The sequence below is a fragment of the Pistacia vera genome, unplaced genomic scaffold (genome assembly GCF_008641045.1).
Source record: "Pistacia vera cultivar Batoury unplaced genomic scaffold, PisVer_v2 Contig77, whole genome shotgun sequence".
Classification (NCBI taxonomy): domain Eukaryota; kingdom Viridiplantae; phylum Streptophyta; class Magnoliopsida; order Sapindales; family Anacardiaceae; genus Pistacia; species Pistacia vera.
The window spans coordinates 20,625-37,591 of record NW_022196634.1 but is presented as its reverse complement, the minus strand read 5'-3'; the positions used below and the strand labels follow the sequence as shown (position 1 = coordinate 37,591).

At 35.5% G+C, this 16,967-nt stretch overlaps 1 protein-coding gene and 1 non-coding gene across 2 annotated transcripts; both read right to left on the bottom strand.

Moving 5' to 3' along the window:
* Positions 1-160: 160 nt before the first annotated feature.
* On the bottom strand, positions 161-14,504 carry LOC116116315 (ABC transporter G family member 6-like). The gene is made up of 6 exons (XM_031402410.1): positions 13,263-14,504; positions 12,149-12,340; positions 11,827-11,896; positions 11,408-11,655; positions 6,915-7,203; positions 161-2,199 (listed from the first exon to the last, which is right to left on the bottom strand). The coding sequence occupies exons 1-6, from the start codon at positions 14,502-14,504 to the stop codon at positions 161-163; spliced, it is 4,080 nt and encodes a 1,359-aa protein (XP_031258270.1).
* On the bottom strand, positions 6,152-6,258 carry LOC116116390. Its single transcript, XR_004125806.1, has one exon. It is a non-coding gene; the product is annotated as a small nucleolar RNA R71 (small nucleolar RNA).
* Positions 14,505-16,967: the final 2,463 nt, after the last annotated feature.

Genomic DNA, 16,967 nt, shown 5'->3' with positions numbered 1-16,967 from the left:
ATTACAAACATCTAAAAGTCAAATTGTGCTTCTAATTAATTTTATCAAAAACAAAGATTATATACACTTAAATATATCATTATGAAGCTTTCAATAAATCCCATTTGGGAAAAAAGTTTCATATAAGGAAAATTCCTTGCGCCATACACAAAAAAATTATTCACCTCCTCTTGTTCTTGCTTCCAAACAGCAAAGAGAGAAAAAACAGAACCCTAAATAGGATTCCAAAGGCAATAGTAATCAAAATACAATTCCATTTATTGAAATCTGATGCCCCAATTTGCTTCAGTATTTGCACCCCAGTGCTCAGACAGGTTGAGCTCGATAATTTATCTTTGCCCAACACACTGCTCATGCTTTCCAATAGCTTCATCTTCGTGGCCACAGTGAGTTCCACGAATGGCGTATTATCAAAAAGTTGAATTCCTTTCGCAAAGCACTTCCTTGTATCGCTATATTCATTTTGCAAAACAGCTTCATATGGATACTTCACTAGAGAAACATAATGCAACCATTTCCAATAGAAAGGTATTTGGCGAGGACAGATATAGAATCCACTAAAGATTAGAAAGTAACCCAGAATTGCTGCCACACTGGTGAAACCCACGATCAAATTAGTGACGAGTCCAGAGAAAAATGCCATAAATGAACTCCCAGCCCAAAATGTCGCAAAGATTGTGATGAAGAAGAAGAAGAATCCGGAGAACCCGCCAGCAAGACCAACCGCCCAAAAGGTTGATGCAGAAAAGGCAAAAGAGAGGATGATCATTGAAGGAATGGAGACTAGAGAGTGAGCGAGGACGTAGGATGAGTGGCGGTAAGCATTATAAGCAGTTTCTCTTATGAAAATGTATCGTTCTTGATGATATGCAGGGATTTCGTGCGCACAAATGTAGAGTATGGTGGTCATTGCAGAAGCTAAGAACCCTAATCTTCCTTCGGTGCCTTGTGGGGAATTGCTGAGTCGCCAGTAAAGGGTGCCCAAGATAAATGCTGTAAAAAAAACTACACCTAACCGAATCTTAAATAGTTCAGGCATTCTTCTAGAGTTAATTAGCAATCTTTTGGAAATGACTATAATTTCAATCCAAAAAGGATTAGCAAAGGTTTGAACTGAAGATGTTTGATTTGAGTCATTTGTGGATGTACCAGCGGAGACTAGTTTCCCTTTCGCAATGCTTGTCTTCATTGCATCTTTGAGTGAAACTTTGGGTTGATCATCGACCTTATTTGCATGTTTCATGAGGGTTTGCCATGCCTTGTTGAAATTAACGAGGCTGGTAATTCCGCCTGGAATTTCTTCAAGTTCGCGAATCAAATCAAGAGCAAACTCGGTTTCGTTCCCGTTCTCAGGAACTGGATGCCCGAAGTTTGAAAAGAAGTGGGAAAGACCAGCTAATGCTCCGCTGTACACAGTCTGTCCACGTGAGAGAAAGACAGAACGGTCCAGTAAGCTCAAAATTCTGTAACTGGGTTGGTGTATGGACATGATCACAATGCTTCCACTCTTTGCAATCCGCTTCAAGACCTTAACAATCATAAATGCGCTGGTGGAATCTAGCCCTGATATGGGCTCATCCAGGAACAAGAGGATGGGGTCGTGAACTATATCAACTCCGATTGAAACGCGCCTCCGCTCGCCTCCTGATATGCCTCTATGCTTTTCATCACCGATGATAGTATTCCCCGCACTTCGTAGTCCTAGTTGATCGATTAGAGCCTGAATTCTTGCTTGTTTCATTTTCTTCGTGAAATATCGAGGAAGTTTGAACTCTGCTGAGAACATTAGCGTCTCTTGTACAGTTAACATTGGAAACAAAAGATCATCTTGCATCACATAAGCAGATATTACCTTCAAAAGTCGAGACTCCAACACTTCTCCATTCAAACTTATGGTTCCTTTCAAGCTCTCTTTCCCTATGCGGCCTGCAAGAGCATCTATCAAAGTTGATTTACCAGATCCACTAGCACCAAGAATGGCCATAATTTCACCTTCTCGTGCTTCACCCGAAATATTATCTAGTAAAACTTTGTTGTTGTTACACTCTTGTAAGCCGCGTCTGCCCCTTCCCAAAAATGAAAATGCCAATTTTTGATGAACTTTGACACTATATGATAATTTGTTAAATGAAAGAATGAAGGGATAAGCCTCTTCTGTAGCTCTGCAAGTATTGGCGAGGTTGATGAGATGATGCTTAACTACAGTTTTATTAAAGGAAACATTTTCATGATTTGCGAAGTTTCCATTGTGTTTTTGCCTTTGGTGCTCTAAATTTTGAGCGTGGTCGAAGGAGGAGTTCTCGTGGGCAATTGATGTTGATGTTGTTGAGGACATGTTTGAAGAAGCCGAATGGCGATTGATTGTGCCATAATTTGAAATTTGAATGGTATTTAAAAGAAATGTCGAAGAGAGACACAAGGTGACATTCATGACATGTTGTAGATAAGAGTAATTATTAAATATTAATACAATCCTTTTACTAATAATATTGATATTAAACATGCAATAGAAAACAGTCTTTTGCTCCTATAATTTTCAAAATCGACAGACTACCTAAATCTAGAATTGCCATGAATTTATGATCAGTTTGACATGACTTCTGAATCACTATATTAATATATATTTTGAGAAGATAGGGTTAAATCTAAAACAAATGATATTTTCAATGCACATTAATCTTGAATGGCAATTATAAATTAAGCAATTGTTCAAAATGATATCAATTTAATGATTTAAAAATTTACTTAATGAATAATATTACTTATAAAATCAATAACACCACTAATGCTAACTCTTGAATATGCATATTCTTCACTCAAATTTGTAAACATGTACGGTCGTATTTTAAGAAATTAATTTTATTAATGTTGAGATATTTACACATGTGGACACACATACCTTGGGATCCCAGGAGTATAATCGCTTGTTCAGTTGGTAATAATCTGTTTATAAAGAGAAATTATTAGAAACTCCGACGGTCCACCCGTTAAAGGATTGAGTCGATATATGTTTTGGATTCCTCACCAGCTCCTACTGTGAAACTGTCGACTAAAGTTCAAAGAAAAACTGTAACCTTTGCTAATATGTTTAATAATATTATTATATAACAATTAGTTGTAATATTCGATACCAACAAAAAATGTCCTTAAAGGCATGTATATGATAATATGAACAACCAAAAGGCTCTAATTGCGAAGGATTTCTCAAGATCATCAATTGTAATGATGGAAACTAGGTAACACATTTCATCTTGTTTAACTAGCTTTTTTTAATTGGTATATGCTTTAAATTGTCTGTTTTAATCTCTCTTCTTTTACTAACAGAAACTCTGAAAGGGCCACGCTTTGCAGCCCCCGCCAATGTAGAAGTTCGACGTAAAACAGCAAGCATTTTGGATCATCGGTTGTGGACTATTCGTTTGTCTTCCAGTGATCACATACCATATTCTGCGAATTCGGTTAATACTTTCATTACCCCTCAAACTCCACTTCTACTTTGATTCACACTGCAGTTCTTTGGTATGAAGTATAAACAATGTGTCATTGGCTAGTTGGAAGATAGGCCATTACAGTGTGACAACTTGTCGTTCACATGTTTTTATTGACGGCGAAATTTTCATATACGGCTGTTGTCATTAATACGTAGACAACCCAAGTTCGTCTAAACATGCAAAAAGACAGGCATGTCGTTCAGTTATTCATGTGAAATGTGGCTATTGTGTTGATCAACAACAGTTCAATTAATCTATTTCTCTCACTGATTCTGAAGTTTATGCATGCATTTTATTCTACCGTACGTCTTTTATGTTTAGGGATAATTTCCGTGCATATTTCTACCACGACTTGATCATAATCTTATCAGATCTTTGATGTAACTGGTAACTTGCTTTTTTAATTTACCCCAATATATGACAAGAGCTTAAAAATACACATTTACTTAGTGGGTTATGAAGATTATTTGTGAGAAATTAGATTTAATTTGGTAAAGTTGTTTAATATTTTCATAATTGTTTTTTATAGGATCATAGGTGTGTTTGAGTGTTTTTCAGGTTATTAGAGCTAAATGTTATGCTCGGATAAAAAATCATGTCGACAACGAAAAGAGTGACAAGTAGAAACAAAAGGATCGAGAATCAAAGTTGAATTGAAGAAGTTATGGAGCTTTGAAGTAAATAGGAGATTTTAGATTACGCTTTAGTTTAAGCACGCCTTGGTGTTTTGACAATAGCTCAATCTGTAGATCTCGGATTAAGATGGTTCTTTGACTGTTGGAAATCTGATTCAAAGGGGTACATTTCATATGTTTACCACTTCTCTAGATTTCATTGTTATCATGCTTAAAAATCACTATCTCTAGAGTATTGAGGAATGATGTGAGATTTGAACTAAAGAAGAGGAAGTTATCATTGTACTGCAGCACACTCTGTCCAGAATCAACCACGCCATAGCACAGTATCGGGGCATAGTCACGACAGTTAGGAATTTTTCTTCCGTTTTTTTATTAGAAAAATAGGGGTAGGAGTCCTAAACTAAATAAAATTAAGGAAAATAAACCCAAATCCTTATAAATAGAAGTCTTTTAGCATTATTTTGGGGAGAATTAGGGGAGGCTAATGCAAGAGAAGATCAAAGTGGCATAATTTCTAGAGATTTTGATTTGCGATATAGAGAAGTCTTCTTATTTCTTTCTTGAACTCATGTTTCTTATTTTAATAAAGATGATTGTTTATTTCATGTTGATTATGAACTAAATTTATTCTCTAGGGCTAAGATGTAGCTCAATCTCTTGATTATGTGTTGAATAATTTATGTTAATTTTTATTAAGATTTCTTAAGTTTTATTATTATGCCTAATGCTTTTGATTCTTAAGGGCCAAAGAATTGAAGGAATTAATGGACTAAGTTGAGATCGAGAGATGATACTTAGTTGGTCTACGGTAGTAAAACCATAGATTGAGCGAACGCTAGAGATAGGTTACTGCGACTTGTGAGGTTCTGGTAAACTCCATAGAGAATTGCTTAAATCTGATTAGAGATAATTCGGGTTAGTAATTAGGAGTTAATTTGATAATTGTTTGAGAGAAAATTATTAGAAATTTAGGGAGTTTGACCTGTAGGAAGAGCTTAATGAAATTAGCATAAGTGATCAATACATATGAATAAGAGTTAGCGTAAAATTTATGCCCTAAGTCTAGTCATCTTGCTTTAAACCCAAAGATTTATTTTAGTTGTTTTCTTTTAATTTCAATTGTTTATTTTTAATTTAGATTTTTGTTGATAAAATTTGGATTAATCAAAAGTAATAGGATGGTTTATTTTGGTAATTGATAGTAGTAATTTCCTTGGATTCGACATCCATATACTTACACTTTATTACTTGCAAAATTTGTACACTTGAGGATTTCACAAGAAGTTTTTGGTGCCGTTGCTAAGGAATTATTTATTTTCAATATCACTACGAATTATTTAGTTGCTAGTTTGATTTGTTTTATCTTTGTTTTAAAATTAATTTTTATTTTGTTGTTTTGGTCTTTTTTTGTTTTTTTTTTTTTTTTGTTTTTTTTTGTTTTAGATCTTGGATAGCTTACGTTCAAAAGGCAGTGGCGATCTTAATCCTTTCAATTCTGAGATAAATAGAATAGTGAGATAGTTGAGAAAGGAAAAGAGGCAAGCCAACTTAGAAAAAGCATTAGCTGACAAGGGAAGTATAAATTGAAATATGAGTAATCAAGAGAATGATGAAATCCCAGGGGGCAATGTAACTGGTGGAGTGGTAGTGGTCCAAAGAGCATTGAAGGACTACTTTAGTCCTACTGTTGAAGGGTGCTATTCTAGCATCATGAGGCCACCAGTTCAAGTGAATACTTTTGAAATAAAGCCAGCAATTATTCAATTGATACAACATTTGGTTCAATTTGCAGGGTTTCCTAATGATGATCCCAACCTGCACATTGCCAACTTTTTGGAGCTATGCGACACATTCAGACATAATGGAGTATCTGATGATGCAATTAGGCTTAGAATTTTCCCATTCTCTTTTTGGGATAAAGTTAAGCCTTGGTTGATTTCTTTGTCATCAGGAAATATTACTACATGGTATGAGTTAGCTCAAGTATTCCTTACAAAATATTTCTCACCTGTCAATTCTGCTAAGATGAGGAGTGACATCACTAATTTTTTCCAACAAGATATGGAGTCACTCTATGAAGCTTGGGAGAGATATAAAGATCTCTTACAGAGATGTCATCACCATGGGCTGCCAATATGGTCACAAGTGCAGACGTTTTACAATAGGTTGCTGCCAAATATACAAGTGATGATTGATGCTATACGTGGGGGAGCTTTGAATAACAAAACACGAAGGAGGCTTATAATCTAATTGAAGTAATGGCGAGCAATAATTACATGAGGCCTTTAGAGAGAAATTCAACAAGGAAAGTAGCGGGAGTGCACGAAGTTGATGGTTACACCGCATTGGCCACTCAACTCTCAACCATCCAAAAGCAATTGGGAGTTTCCCTAAAGGTAAATGCTATTGAATCGTCTTCTCTAACTTGTGAACTTTGTGTAAGAAGTCATTCATCTAAGGATTGTCAAGAAGGAAATCCATTTGCTCAACCGGAACAGGCTAACTATGTCAACAACTTTCAACGAGGGCAAGGGAATCCGTATTCTGGCACATACACTCCAGCATGGAGAAACAATAATGAGTACAAACCACCACCGGGCTTCCAACCTCAAGAGAAGAGATCTAATATGGAGAGTGTGATCACTAAATCCATGGAGGAGTCTAGAATGAAGCTTAACTCCAAAAGTATGAAGTTTTGTTGCAAAACCAATTCGCTTCCATAAAAAATCTTGAAACTCAAATGGGGAAAATCCACATTATTTTAGCGGGAAGAGTTCAAGGAAACATTGCCGAGTGATATTGAGAAGAATTCGAAGGAGAGTCAATGCTATCATGCTGAGAAGTGGTAAGGAGTAGAAGGAAGCAAGCAAAGAAGGAGAAACAAGGGAAAAACTCGAAGATGAAAAATAAGGCAGAACCAAGTATGTTGCAGCACAGTAGAAGACAAAAGCAAGTGTGTCACAGCACAATGCCGCGACATAGGAGAGGGTAGAAGCGAGTGTGTCGCAACACAGGGGTAGAAAATGATGAAAATGCCCATGCTGTGACAAACGATGACATGACCCTCCCGTATCCTCAGAGAGTGTAGAAAAAGAGATTAGACAAGCAATTCGGTAAGTTCATGGACATGTTTAGAATTTTACACATTAACATTTCTTTTGTAGGCATGTTGGAGCAAATGCCGAAGTACGCAAAGTTTTTAAATGAGATTCTCACCAAGAAGATAAGGTTTGAAAAACATGAGATGATGATACTTACAAAAGAGTGTAGTGCACTGATATTGAAAAAACTCCCATAGAAGCTTAGAGATCCAGGGAGTTTCACAATTCCTTGCACAATAGGTAATATTCATTTTGATAAGGTTTTATGTGACCTTGGTGCTAGTGTAAATTTGATGCTCTTTTCAATTTATAAGAAACTAGGCCTAGGGGAAGTAAAACCAACCACTGTTCATCTTCAATTAGCAGATAAGTCTATAAAATATCCTAGGGAAGTAGTAAAGGATGTCTTAATAAAAGTAGATAAACTAATTTTCCCAGTGGATTTTATTGTATTAGATATGGAAGAAAATCGGGAGGTGCCTCTAATTTTAGGAAGACCTTTTCTAGCTACGGGTAGAACATTGATAGATGTTCATCAAGATAAACTAATCTTGAGGGTAGAGGATGAACAAGTTGAATTTAATTTTTTGATACTGTGAAATGTCCACCCAAGTTAGATACTTGCTTTAAGATTAGCATCCTTGATGATAAAGTAGCTGAGACCTTAGAAGAAAATACCCTCGTTTACCCCTAAAAACATGTGTTGTACATTTTAGAACTTTAGAGGAGGAAATTGAGAATAAGACGGAAAGAGAGCAATTGAAGCTTTATGTCGATGGTGGCGTTAAGGATAGAAGGGTTTGGATTTTCCTAGATGATCCAAATTGAAGAAGTAAAAAAGTCGAGCTTTATGACTCTAATAAAGCGTCTCTTGGGAGGCAACCCAAGCTCTTTACTTTAATTTTGATTTTTGTTTTGAATTTATTTTAGATTTTTGTTTAATGTGTTAAGTTGTGATAACTTTGATTTGGTTTGATATGTTAGTTGTTTATGTTTCACCCATAATTTCTTTTATGCACACTAAATTGGCCAAGAAATGTGCATAGTTTGTTTTCTTTTGACTAGATTCCTGATGGCTATTGGATACAACAAACAATATGCATGCCTTCACAAGACTATCTCCACATAATTGTTGTGCACGAAAGGTATTGTAGTTGTTCTCTTTGCACATTGAGGACAATGTCCATCTCTAACGTTGGGGGTAAGAAATAATTTTTTTTTCTTTTTATGGCCAAATTTAGTTTTGTTTGATGGACATATTTGAATATCTTTTTATTTTTTATTTTGTTTATCTCTTTAAAAGTTCTTGAGTGGAATTGTTTTAGGTGTGTTGTAGGGTCAAAGAGTCAATGTATTTTGTTTTGTTTTGGAACTCATGCATAAGTCAATGATAAGACCATGATTGTGAATTTGTGACATGAAGATTTTATTAACTTCGCGTAGTGTAAAGATGATAGTAGATGACAATTGCATTTAGTTATGACTCTCTTGGGAATGTGTTTGATTGGTTGAATAATTCGAAAACTTGGAGACGTTTTATTTGTGCTTTTATGGGTAATAAATTTTTGTGAAAATTGTGCATAAATTCTAGAACTCATTTGATAACCACTTGAGGCGAAATCCTAGAATCCGCATTGCTTAGGATATGATTTAGACAATTTTCTTTGGAACGATTGAGCCTTTCAAGCCAACCTATATTACTTTATCGCTAGTTAACCCTTTGAGCCTATTATATACACTTGGTAAGCCTTACTTTTTTTTGTTTTAAACTCACTATATCTCACCTTGATGATGAAACCTAAAACACTTTCTGACCCATCTTATCGTGAGAGACTTAATTTGGAGTGACCTTAGAAGAAAAACTCATGAAAAAAGAGTGTGATTTAAAAAAAATAAATAAAAAAATGTATCATTTGTACCCCAACCTGAGTATGTGCAATGAGATAGGTTAGGGGTTGAAAAAAAAATAATAGTAGAAGCAAGGTGGGGTAGACGATTGTTTTTATAATTTACAATCTTCCTATGAAAAAAAAAGTGCAAAAGAAAAAAAGATTTGAAAAAAAAATGAAATTTCTTTTTTGCAGAAAAATAGGAAGAAGTAGCAAGTGAGAAGAACATGGAATGAGGTTTACATTATATGAGGGTTGGTGCTAATGTTGGAAGGAAGAGTTCAATCAATGTGAAAGGGTAGAGGGTGAATGAGAAGGGAAGCAAAGAAGAGATTGTTCATGGTCATTTACTATAAAATATTAAGTTTTTTACATTTTGTTAAAAATTCCTTTCCGTTCTTTCATAAACCATTACCCTAGCCTAACGTTACAACCATGATAAAGACCTAATGATCTGAGGTAGTGATTGGATTCTACATTAGTGGAGAGTGGTTTGAAAAATGAGCCTATGGAGTTTGATTGTACATTTGTTTTATTTTCTTACTTCGCCCATGAATGCCATGCATAAAATCATCCGGCTTTTTGGATGAAGGTTTGTGAATGATCATGAGAGAGTCAATAACAAAAGTATAGTTGAAATTCACTTATTTTTTTCATTTGCGTGTTATTAATTATTCTTTTTGTTCACATTGACACAATTTTTGAGATGATTATTTGTATGGATCCTGAAATGTTTGTTTGAGTCTTTAGTTTTAAGTCTAGGTGGGGTTAGGTTTGGATGTTTGTGGGTATCATCATTGAAAACCCTCACGAGACTACAACTCATCCAACTAGGGCCGCCTAGGGGTTTAAAGGCTTGTTGCATATACTAAATGAAACCATGACAATCTACGGAAGTGATTTAGGATAGTTTAGATATAGATTATTATTATTATTATTATTTTGTTTTAAAGCTAAAAGACTTGTTTTATTGCTTAGCTTGCTCGGGACTAGCAAGAGGCTGGTTGAGGGTTATGATAAGAGCTTGAAAATTCACATTTACTTAGTGGTTAATGGGGATTATTTGTGAGCAATTAGACTTAATTTGGTAAAGTTGCTTAATATTTTCATAATTGTCTTTTATGGGATCGCGAGTGTGTTTGAATGTTTTTTAGGTTATTAGTGCTAAATGTTATACTTGGATGAAGAATCATGTTGACAATAGAAAGAGTGACAAGTAGAAACAAACGGATTGAGAATCAGAGTTGAATTGAAGAAGTTATGGAGCTTTGAAGTAAAGAGGAGATTCTAGATTACGCTCCAGTTTAAGCATGCCCTGATGTTTTAACAATAACTCAATCTATAGACCTCATATTAAGATGATTATTTGACTTTTGGAAAGTTGATTCAAAGGGGTACATTTCATATGTTTACCACTTCTCCAAATTTCATCGTTATCGTGCTAAAAAATCACCATCTCTAGAGTACTGAGGAATGATGCGAGATTTGAACTAAAGAAGAGGAAGTTATCACTATGCCACACAGCCACATAACACTTTGTCTAGAATCAACCATGCTGCAGCACAGTGCCAGGGCACAGTCACCACATTTAGGAATTTTTCTTCCGTTTTTAATTAGGAAAATAGGGGTAACAGTCCTAAACTAAATGGAATTAAGGAAAATAAAACCCTACCCCTTATGGGATATAAATAGAAGTCTTTTAGCATTGTTTTGAGGATTCTTTAGGAAGAATTAGAGGAGGCTAATGCAAGTGTTAGAATTGGAAGCAAAAATAAACAAAGAATGCAGAAAAGACAGATGAACTTTTTTATTAAAAGAAGAGTTTCATTAAAAATCAACTACATTAAAAACTTTCAAACTAATTCAACGTTACACACATATATAGTTTATCTAAGAGTTAAGATAATGATAAATAACTAAACAATCAGTTTAGAAATAGGAAGTCATAACTTCTCCAACAGTTATCGAAAAGAACTTGAACGTCTCTATCTTCATGAAGTAATGCTCGCTGCAGCGATCGTCAATTGCCCAACGTTCGTGTCAATTTCCCAACGCTTGTTGCAGCGACAATTCTTGTCGCCGCAATGATCGTTCTTTGATCTATTTCAGAGAACATCATCATGCTTGCCGCAACATCCTTTTTACACCGCTGCGGCGACCGCTCCTTCAACCGAAAATGGTTTATCATTTAACACTCCTCCTTGAACCATTTTGGTATTAATCCCAAGCAAGTCTTTTAACATCTCAAATCTGGATTTTGTTAAACATTTGGTAAAGATATCAGCAACTTGAAATTTTGATTTGCAAAACATCATCTTGATTTCCTTCATCTTCTCAGCTTCATGAACAACATGGTACTTTATATTGATGTGCTTTGTTCTTCCATGGTGGACTGGATTTTCAGCAGTGGAGATGGTTGATTTGTTATCACACATAATTGAAGTGTCTTCCTCCTGCTCTATTCCTAAATCTTTCATCAGTTTCCTTATCCACAAGGCTTGGTTTGTAGCTGCTGCTACTACAACATATTCAGCCTCTGCAGTACTCTGACCCACAATCTCTTACTTTCTTGAACACCAACAAAACACCCCAGACCCAAGAGTGAAACAAACACCAGTGGTGCTCTTCATGTCGTCTGCACTTCCAGCCTAATCACTATCAACATAACCTATCAGCTTCTCCTCCTCAACTCTTTTAAACCAAATACCTTGGTCCTTTGTCCCCTTCAAGTATCTTAAAACTCTTTTTCCTACTGTGAAATGTTCTTCACTTGGTTCCTACATAAATCTAGACAAAAGGTTAGTGGAAAACATAATATCTAGCCTTGTTGCCGTCAAGTACATTAAACTTCCAACAAGGCTTCTATAATTTTTTCCATCCGCCTTCTTTTTTCCATCAACTTTCACAAGCTTCAAATTTAATGGCAGGGGAATTGTTGTAGGTTTACAATCCTCCATTTTAATTTTCTTCAAAATCCCTTGAGCATATTTCTTTTGACATATGAAAATGCCATCCTTCTATTCACTTACTTCAAGACCTAGGAAATAATTCGTTTTCCCCAAGTCACTCATTTCAAACTCCTTCATCACACTTCTCTTAAAGTCTTCAATTTTCTTTTTAACATCACCCGTAATCAACAAATCATCAACATACAGAGAGACAATCATACTTCCTTCATCTTCCTTTACATACAATGTTGCATCATTTGGCTCCTCATGAATCTTTAAGCCACAAACCAGGAATCAATCCTGTTGTACCAAGCCCTTGGTGCTTGTTTCAACCCATAAAAGGGCTTTATGCAACTTGTAAACTTTTTCTTCACTTCCCTGTACCTCAAATCCTTCCGGTTGACCAATATACTAACCCGCCATTTGAGCATACCCTTTAACCACTAATCTAGCCTTTAATTTTTGAATGGTTCCATTAGGATTCAACTTAGTTCTATAAACCCATTTTACACCAATTATTTTCTTACCTTCCGGTACATCTACAAGCTCCCATGTCTTGTTTTTTTTTCTATCATTGCTATTTCAATTTCCATTGCATCTCTCCAGTCCTCTATCTTACTTGCTTCTTCATATGACGTTGGTTTTAACACTGTACTACTATACCTTTGATAAACATCTTCAAGAGACCTAGTACCCCTCACGGCTACTTCATCTATTCTTATTTTCTACACATTCTTCTTTCAAGGAAGTCACAACATTATTTTCATCTTCAGTCTTCCAATTCCAGGATGCTCCTTTATCAAACACAACATCCCTACTAATTGATTTTTTTTTTTTCAAAATCGGGTCATAGACTCTATAGCCCTTAGCTTGGCTATTATACCTGATAAACACTTCTTTCTTTGCCTTTTCATCAAGTTTACTTCTTTTCACATCTGTTACTTTCACATAACACACACAACCAAACACTCTTGTATGTTTTAGTGTTGGTTTCATCCCACACCAAGCTTCAAATGGGGTCATCTCCCTTACAGCCTCGATTGGTAACCTATTCAACAAATATACAACTGTACCTGCGGCTTCAGCCCAAAACTCTTTAGGCATTTTCTTCTCAGCCAACAAAAATCTCGTTATCTCCATTACGGTTATATTCTTTCGCTCAACTACTCCTTTTTTTTTGTGGAGAGTAGCTTACTATAAATTGATGTTGGACTCCAAAATCTGCACAAAACAAATCAAACTTGGCAGAGGAATACTCCTTGCTATTGTCAATTCTCAAACTCCTCAAAGGCACACCACTTTGAGTTTCAACCATTGCCTTAAAATTCTCAAACACTCCAAACACATCAGACTTCAATTTCAAAAAATAAATCCATGTCATCCTTGTTGCATCATCAATAAACAAAAGGAAGTATCTATTTCCATTTAGGGAAGGTGTCTTCATTGGTCCACACAAATCAGAATGAACCAATTGCAATTTCTCCTTGGGTTTCCAAGATGAAAAGTTAGGAAAAGGCATTCTATTTTGCTTTCCTAATTGACAACTCTCACATATTACATCACTAACTTCTATGGTTAGTAAATCAATCACCATTTTCTTTTCTTCAGCCAATTTAATGGAGTTGAAGTTGTAATGTCCCAACCTCTTATGGCATAACCAAGATTCACTTTCTAATCTACTACTCAAGGCATTTTTATCACTAGAATTCCAATTCACTACAAAACTTATGTTCTTCATAGGCACGTACATGAACTCCACACCATTTGAATCCTTTATTTTACATACATCATTTGCAAATTCAAGCATATAACCCCTTTGCATTAATTGACCAACACTTAATAAGTTTTGATCTAAATTAGGCACAAAGAGAACTTGAAGAATCGATTTAATACCTTTAATTGTTGGAATGGCTACGGTACCTTTCCCTTTGATTGAAACTCGCTTTTCATTTCCCAACCTCACCATACCTTTCATATCCTCCAAGTTAGTGAATAACTCCAATATGCTGGTCATGTGCTGGGTACATCTACTATCAATAAACCAAGAATCAAATTGATCCTTGGTATCCGCTAAGAAGGCAGTAAATAATTGCTCTTCATTCTCATCATCCTCAGAAACATTTGCTTGTTGTTGTTGCTGAACAAGTTGATATTGCATCTGTTGATTCTTCTTGCGGTAGCAATCCTTCTCAAAATGACCTGGACGGTTGCAATAACAACATGTTTTTGGTGATGTTTTCTTTTTGTACCCACACTCATCTTTCGAATGATGAAGTTTCTTGCAACGATTACAATAGAACTGACCTCTTCCTTTCTTTTTGGCATCAAATCTGCCTTTCCCAAAACTAAATCTAGGCTTTTTTCCATCTATCTGAATATGAGACAAAATTTTTGCCTTTGATTGTAGAGCAGTCTCCAAACCACTATGACTTCTCATCTTCTTCCTTTGTTCTTATGCTTTAAGAGCACTCATCAATTTAGCCACTGTCATGGACTTAATGTCCCTTGAAACATCAAGCGATGAAATTTTGGATTCGAACTTCTCTGGCACACTTACCAGAACTTTCTCCACTATCTTCTCTTCAAAAAGATCTTCTCCCAAGATCTTATTTGATTCACAGTCTTCATCAATCTGTCTGAATACTGTGAAACACTTTCTGTCTCCTCCATATTTAAATTCTCAAGCTACCTCTTTAGAGTTATTATCTTCATGTTCCGTGTCTTCTCGGAACCTTTATATTCCTCCTATAACTTATCCCAAATTTCCTTGGTGGTAGTACAAGCCACAATCTTCATAAAGATTGAATCGGAACAGCCAAAAGCAAATATAAAAAAACCCTTGCTCTTTTCCTACTCTCTGCTTTATACAACCGCAATTGAGAAACCGTTGGAAACTTAGGCTCTTCAAGAAATTCTCCACCTGTTTCGGTGACTTCCCATAAATCCGTAGCTTGCAAAAATCCCTTCATCTTCACCACCCATATGTGGTAAAGAACTTTTATAAAGACCGGAACTAGAGGCAATGATATACTTGATGATACCATTACACAACTCAAGCTTTTCCACAAATTTCTTTTTCTACTTCACAGATCCCTTAAGAACACCGCTCTAATTCCAATTGTTAGAATTGGAAGCAAAATAAACAAAGAACGCAGAAAAGACAGATGAACTTTTTGATTAAAGGAAGAGTTTCATTAAAAATCAACTACATAAAAAACTTGCAAAATAATTCAACGTTACACAAATATATAGTTTATCTAAGAGATAAGATAATGATAAATAACTGAACAATCAGTTTAGAAATAGGAAGTCATAACTTCTCCAACAGTTATCTAAAAGAACCTGAATGTCTCTATCTTCATGAAGTAACGCTCGCTGTAGCGATAGAAACTTTCGCTGCAGCGATCATCAATTGCCCAACGTTCGCGTCAATTTTCCAACGCTCACTGTAGCGACAGTTCTTGTCGCCATAGCGATCGTTCTTTGATCTGTTTCAAAGAACATCATCATGCTCGCTGCAACGTCCTTTTTCCACCGCTGCGGCGACCGCTCCTTCAATCGAAAATGGGTCATTGTTTAACAGAAGATCAAATGACAGAATTTCTAGAGCTTTTGATTTGCAAGAAGTTTTCTTATTTCTTTCTTGAACTCATGTTTCTTATTTTAATAAAGATGATTGTTTCTTTCATGTTGATTATGAACTAAATTTGTTCTTTAGGGCTAAGATGTAGCCCAATCTCTTGATTATGTGTTGATTTATTTATGTTGCTTTTTTATTAAGATTTCTTCCTAAGTTTTATTATTATGCCTAATGCTTTTGATTCTTAAGGGCCCACGAATTGAATGAATTAATGGACTAAGTTGAGATCGAGAGATGATACTTAGTTGGTCTACGGTAGTAAAACCATAGGTTGAGTGAACGCTAGAGATAGGTTACCGCGACTTGTGAGGTTCTGGNGAGCTCGAGTAGTCAAATACTCAACTCGACTCAACTCGATTTCTCCCCTATGTGAGATCACTGAGATGGCGCTAAAGCTTGCCGAAAACCATTTAAGGATGTAGAATCAAATGGTCATTTTTCATAAAGTTATAAATGGTATGGCTAAATGGTTATTTTTATAAGTTAGACGGTCAAGGTCAAGTGGTCATTCAATCAAATTATAACCCTCAGTACAAATAGTTAAATCCATTTCGGTTCCTGAGGTATGGCCTAACCATATAAGCAGGGGCGGACCCAGGCCCCTTGATGGTAGGCCTAGGCCTACCCTAAACTTTAAAAAAAAAATTGAAAGGTTTTTTTAGAAGGTAAAAAAAAAAGTAAAATTAGGTTTTGTCTTTTTTATATTCAAGTTTTTCTTCCCCAATTCCCAACTTCCCTTTTACATGCAGATCTGATTTGGAGTTATTGTAATCCATATTTTTGTAAATCTTTGTGTATTTTATTTTTGTTAGAGTTGTGACTGAGCTCTAAATTTGTGTAGAATATTTTTGGTGGATTTGTGGCTGTTGTAAATGATAGTCCTATTTTTTCCTATGATTTTGCATTGAATTTCGATAGGATTTAGGATAATTCTCATACAATTTGGGCCATAATTGCTACATAATTCTATTAATTTGTCTTTGCAGGCCTAAACGATGATTTTGAGCATAAATGACAGTTTTGAGCGTAAATTGCGTAACTCGAGCTTGGAAACTCAAAATGACCTATTTTAGAAGCTTTGGAAAGCTAAGAAGTAGAGTTACAACTTTCATGTTTTGGGTTTTTCCTAATTCTGACTGGACAAGGGTGAAAACTTGGCTTGAAGTCGTGAACAGTATGTTATTGTTAAAAGTGGAAGCCTGAAATAGCGTCGTTTTAAGTAAAAAGAATACGACGTCATTTTAGGCATAATGACCGGAA

Bases quoted from the DNA above. Each gene is read 5' to 3' on its own strand.
- LOC116116315 (XM_031402410.1), bottom strand. From the start codon at position 14,504: ATGAGAAGTCATAGTGGTTTGGAGACTGCTCTACAATCAAAGGCAAAA. The intron at 12,341-13,262 runs GTAAGCTACTCT...TGTGGCTTAAAG, and splicing joins GAGTCCAACATCAATTTATA to ATTCATGAGGAGCCAAATGA. The intron at 7,204-11,407 runs GTTGCTGATATC...ACACTCTCTGAG, and splicing joins TTTGCAAATCAAAATTTCAA to GATACGGGAGGGTCATGTCA.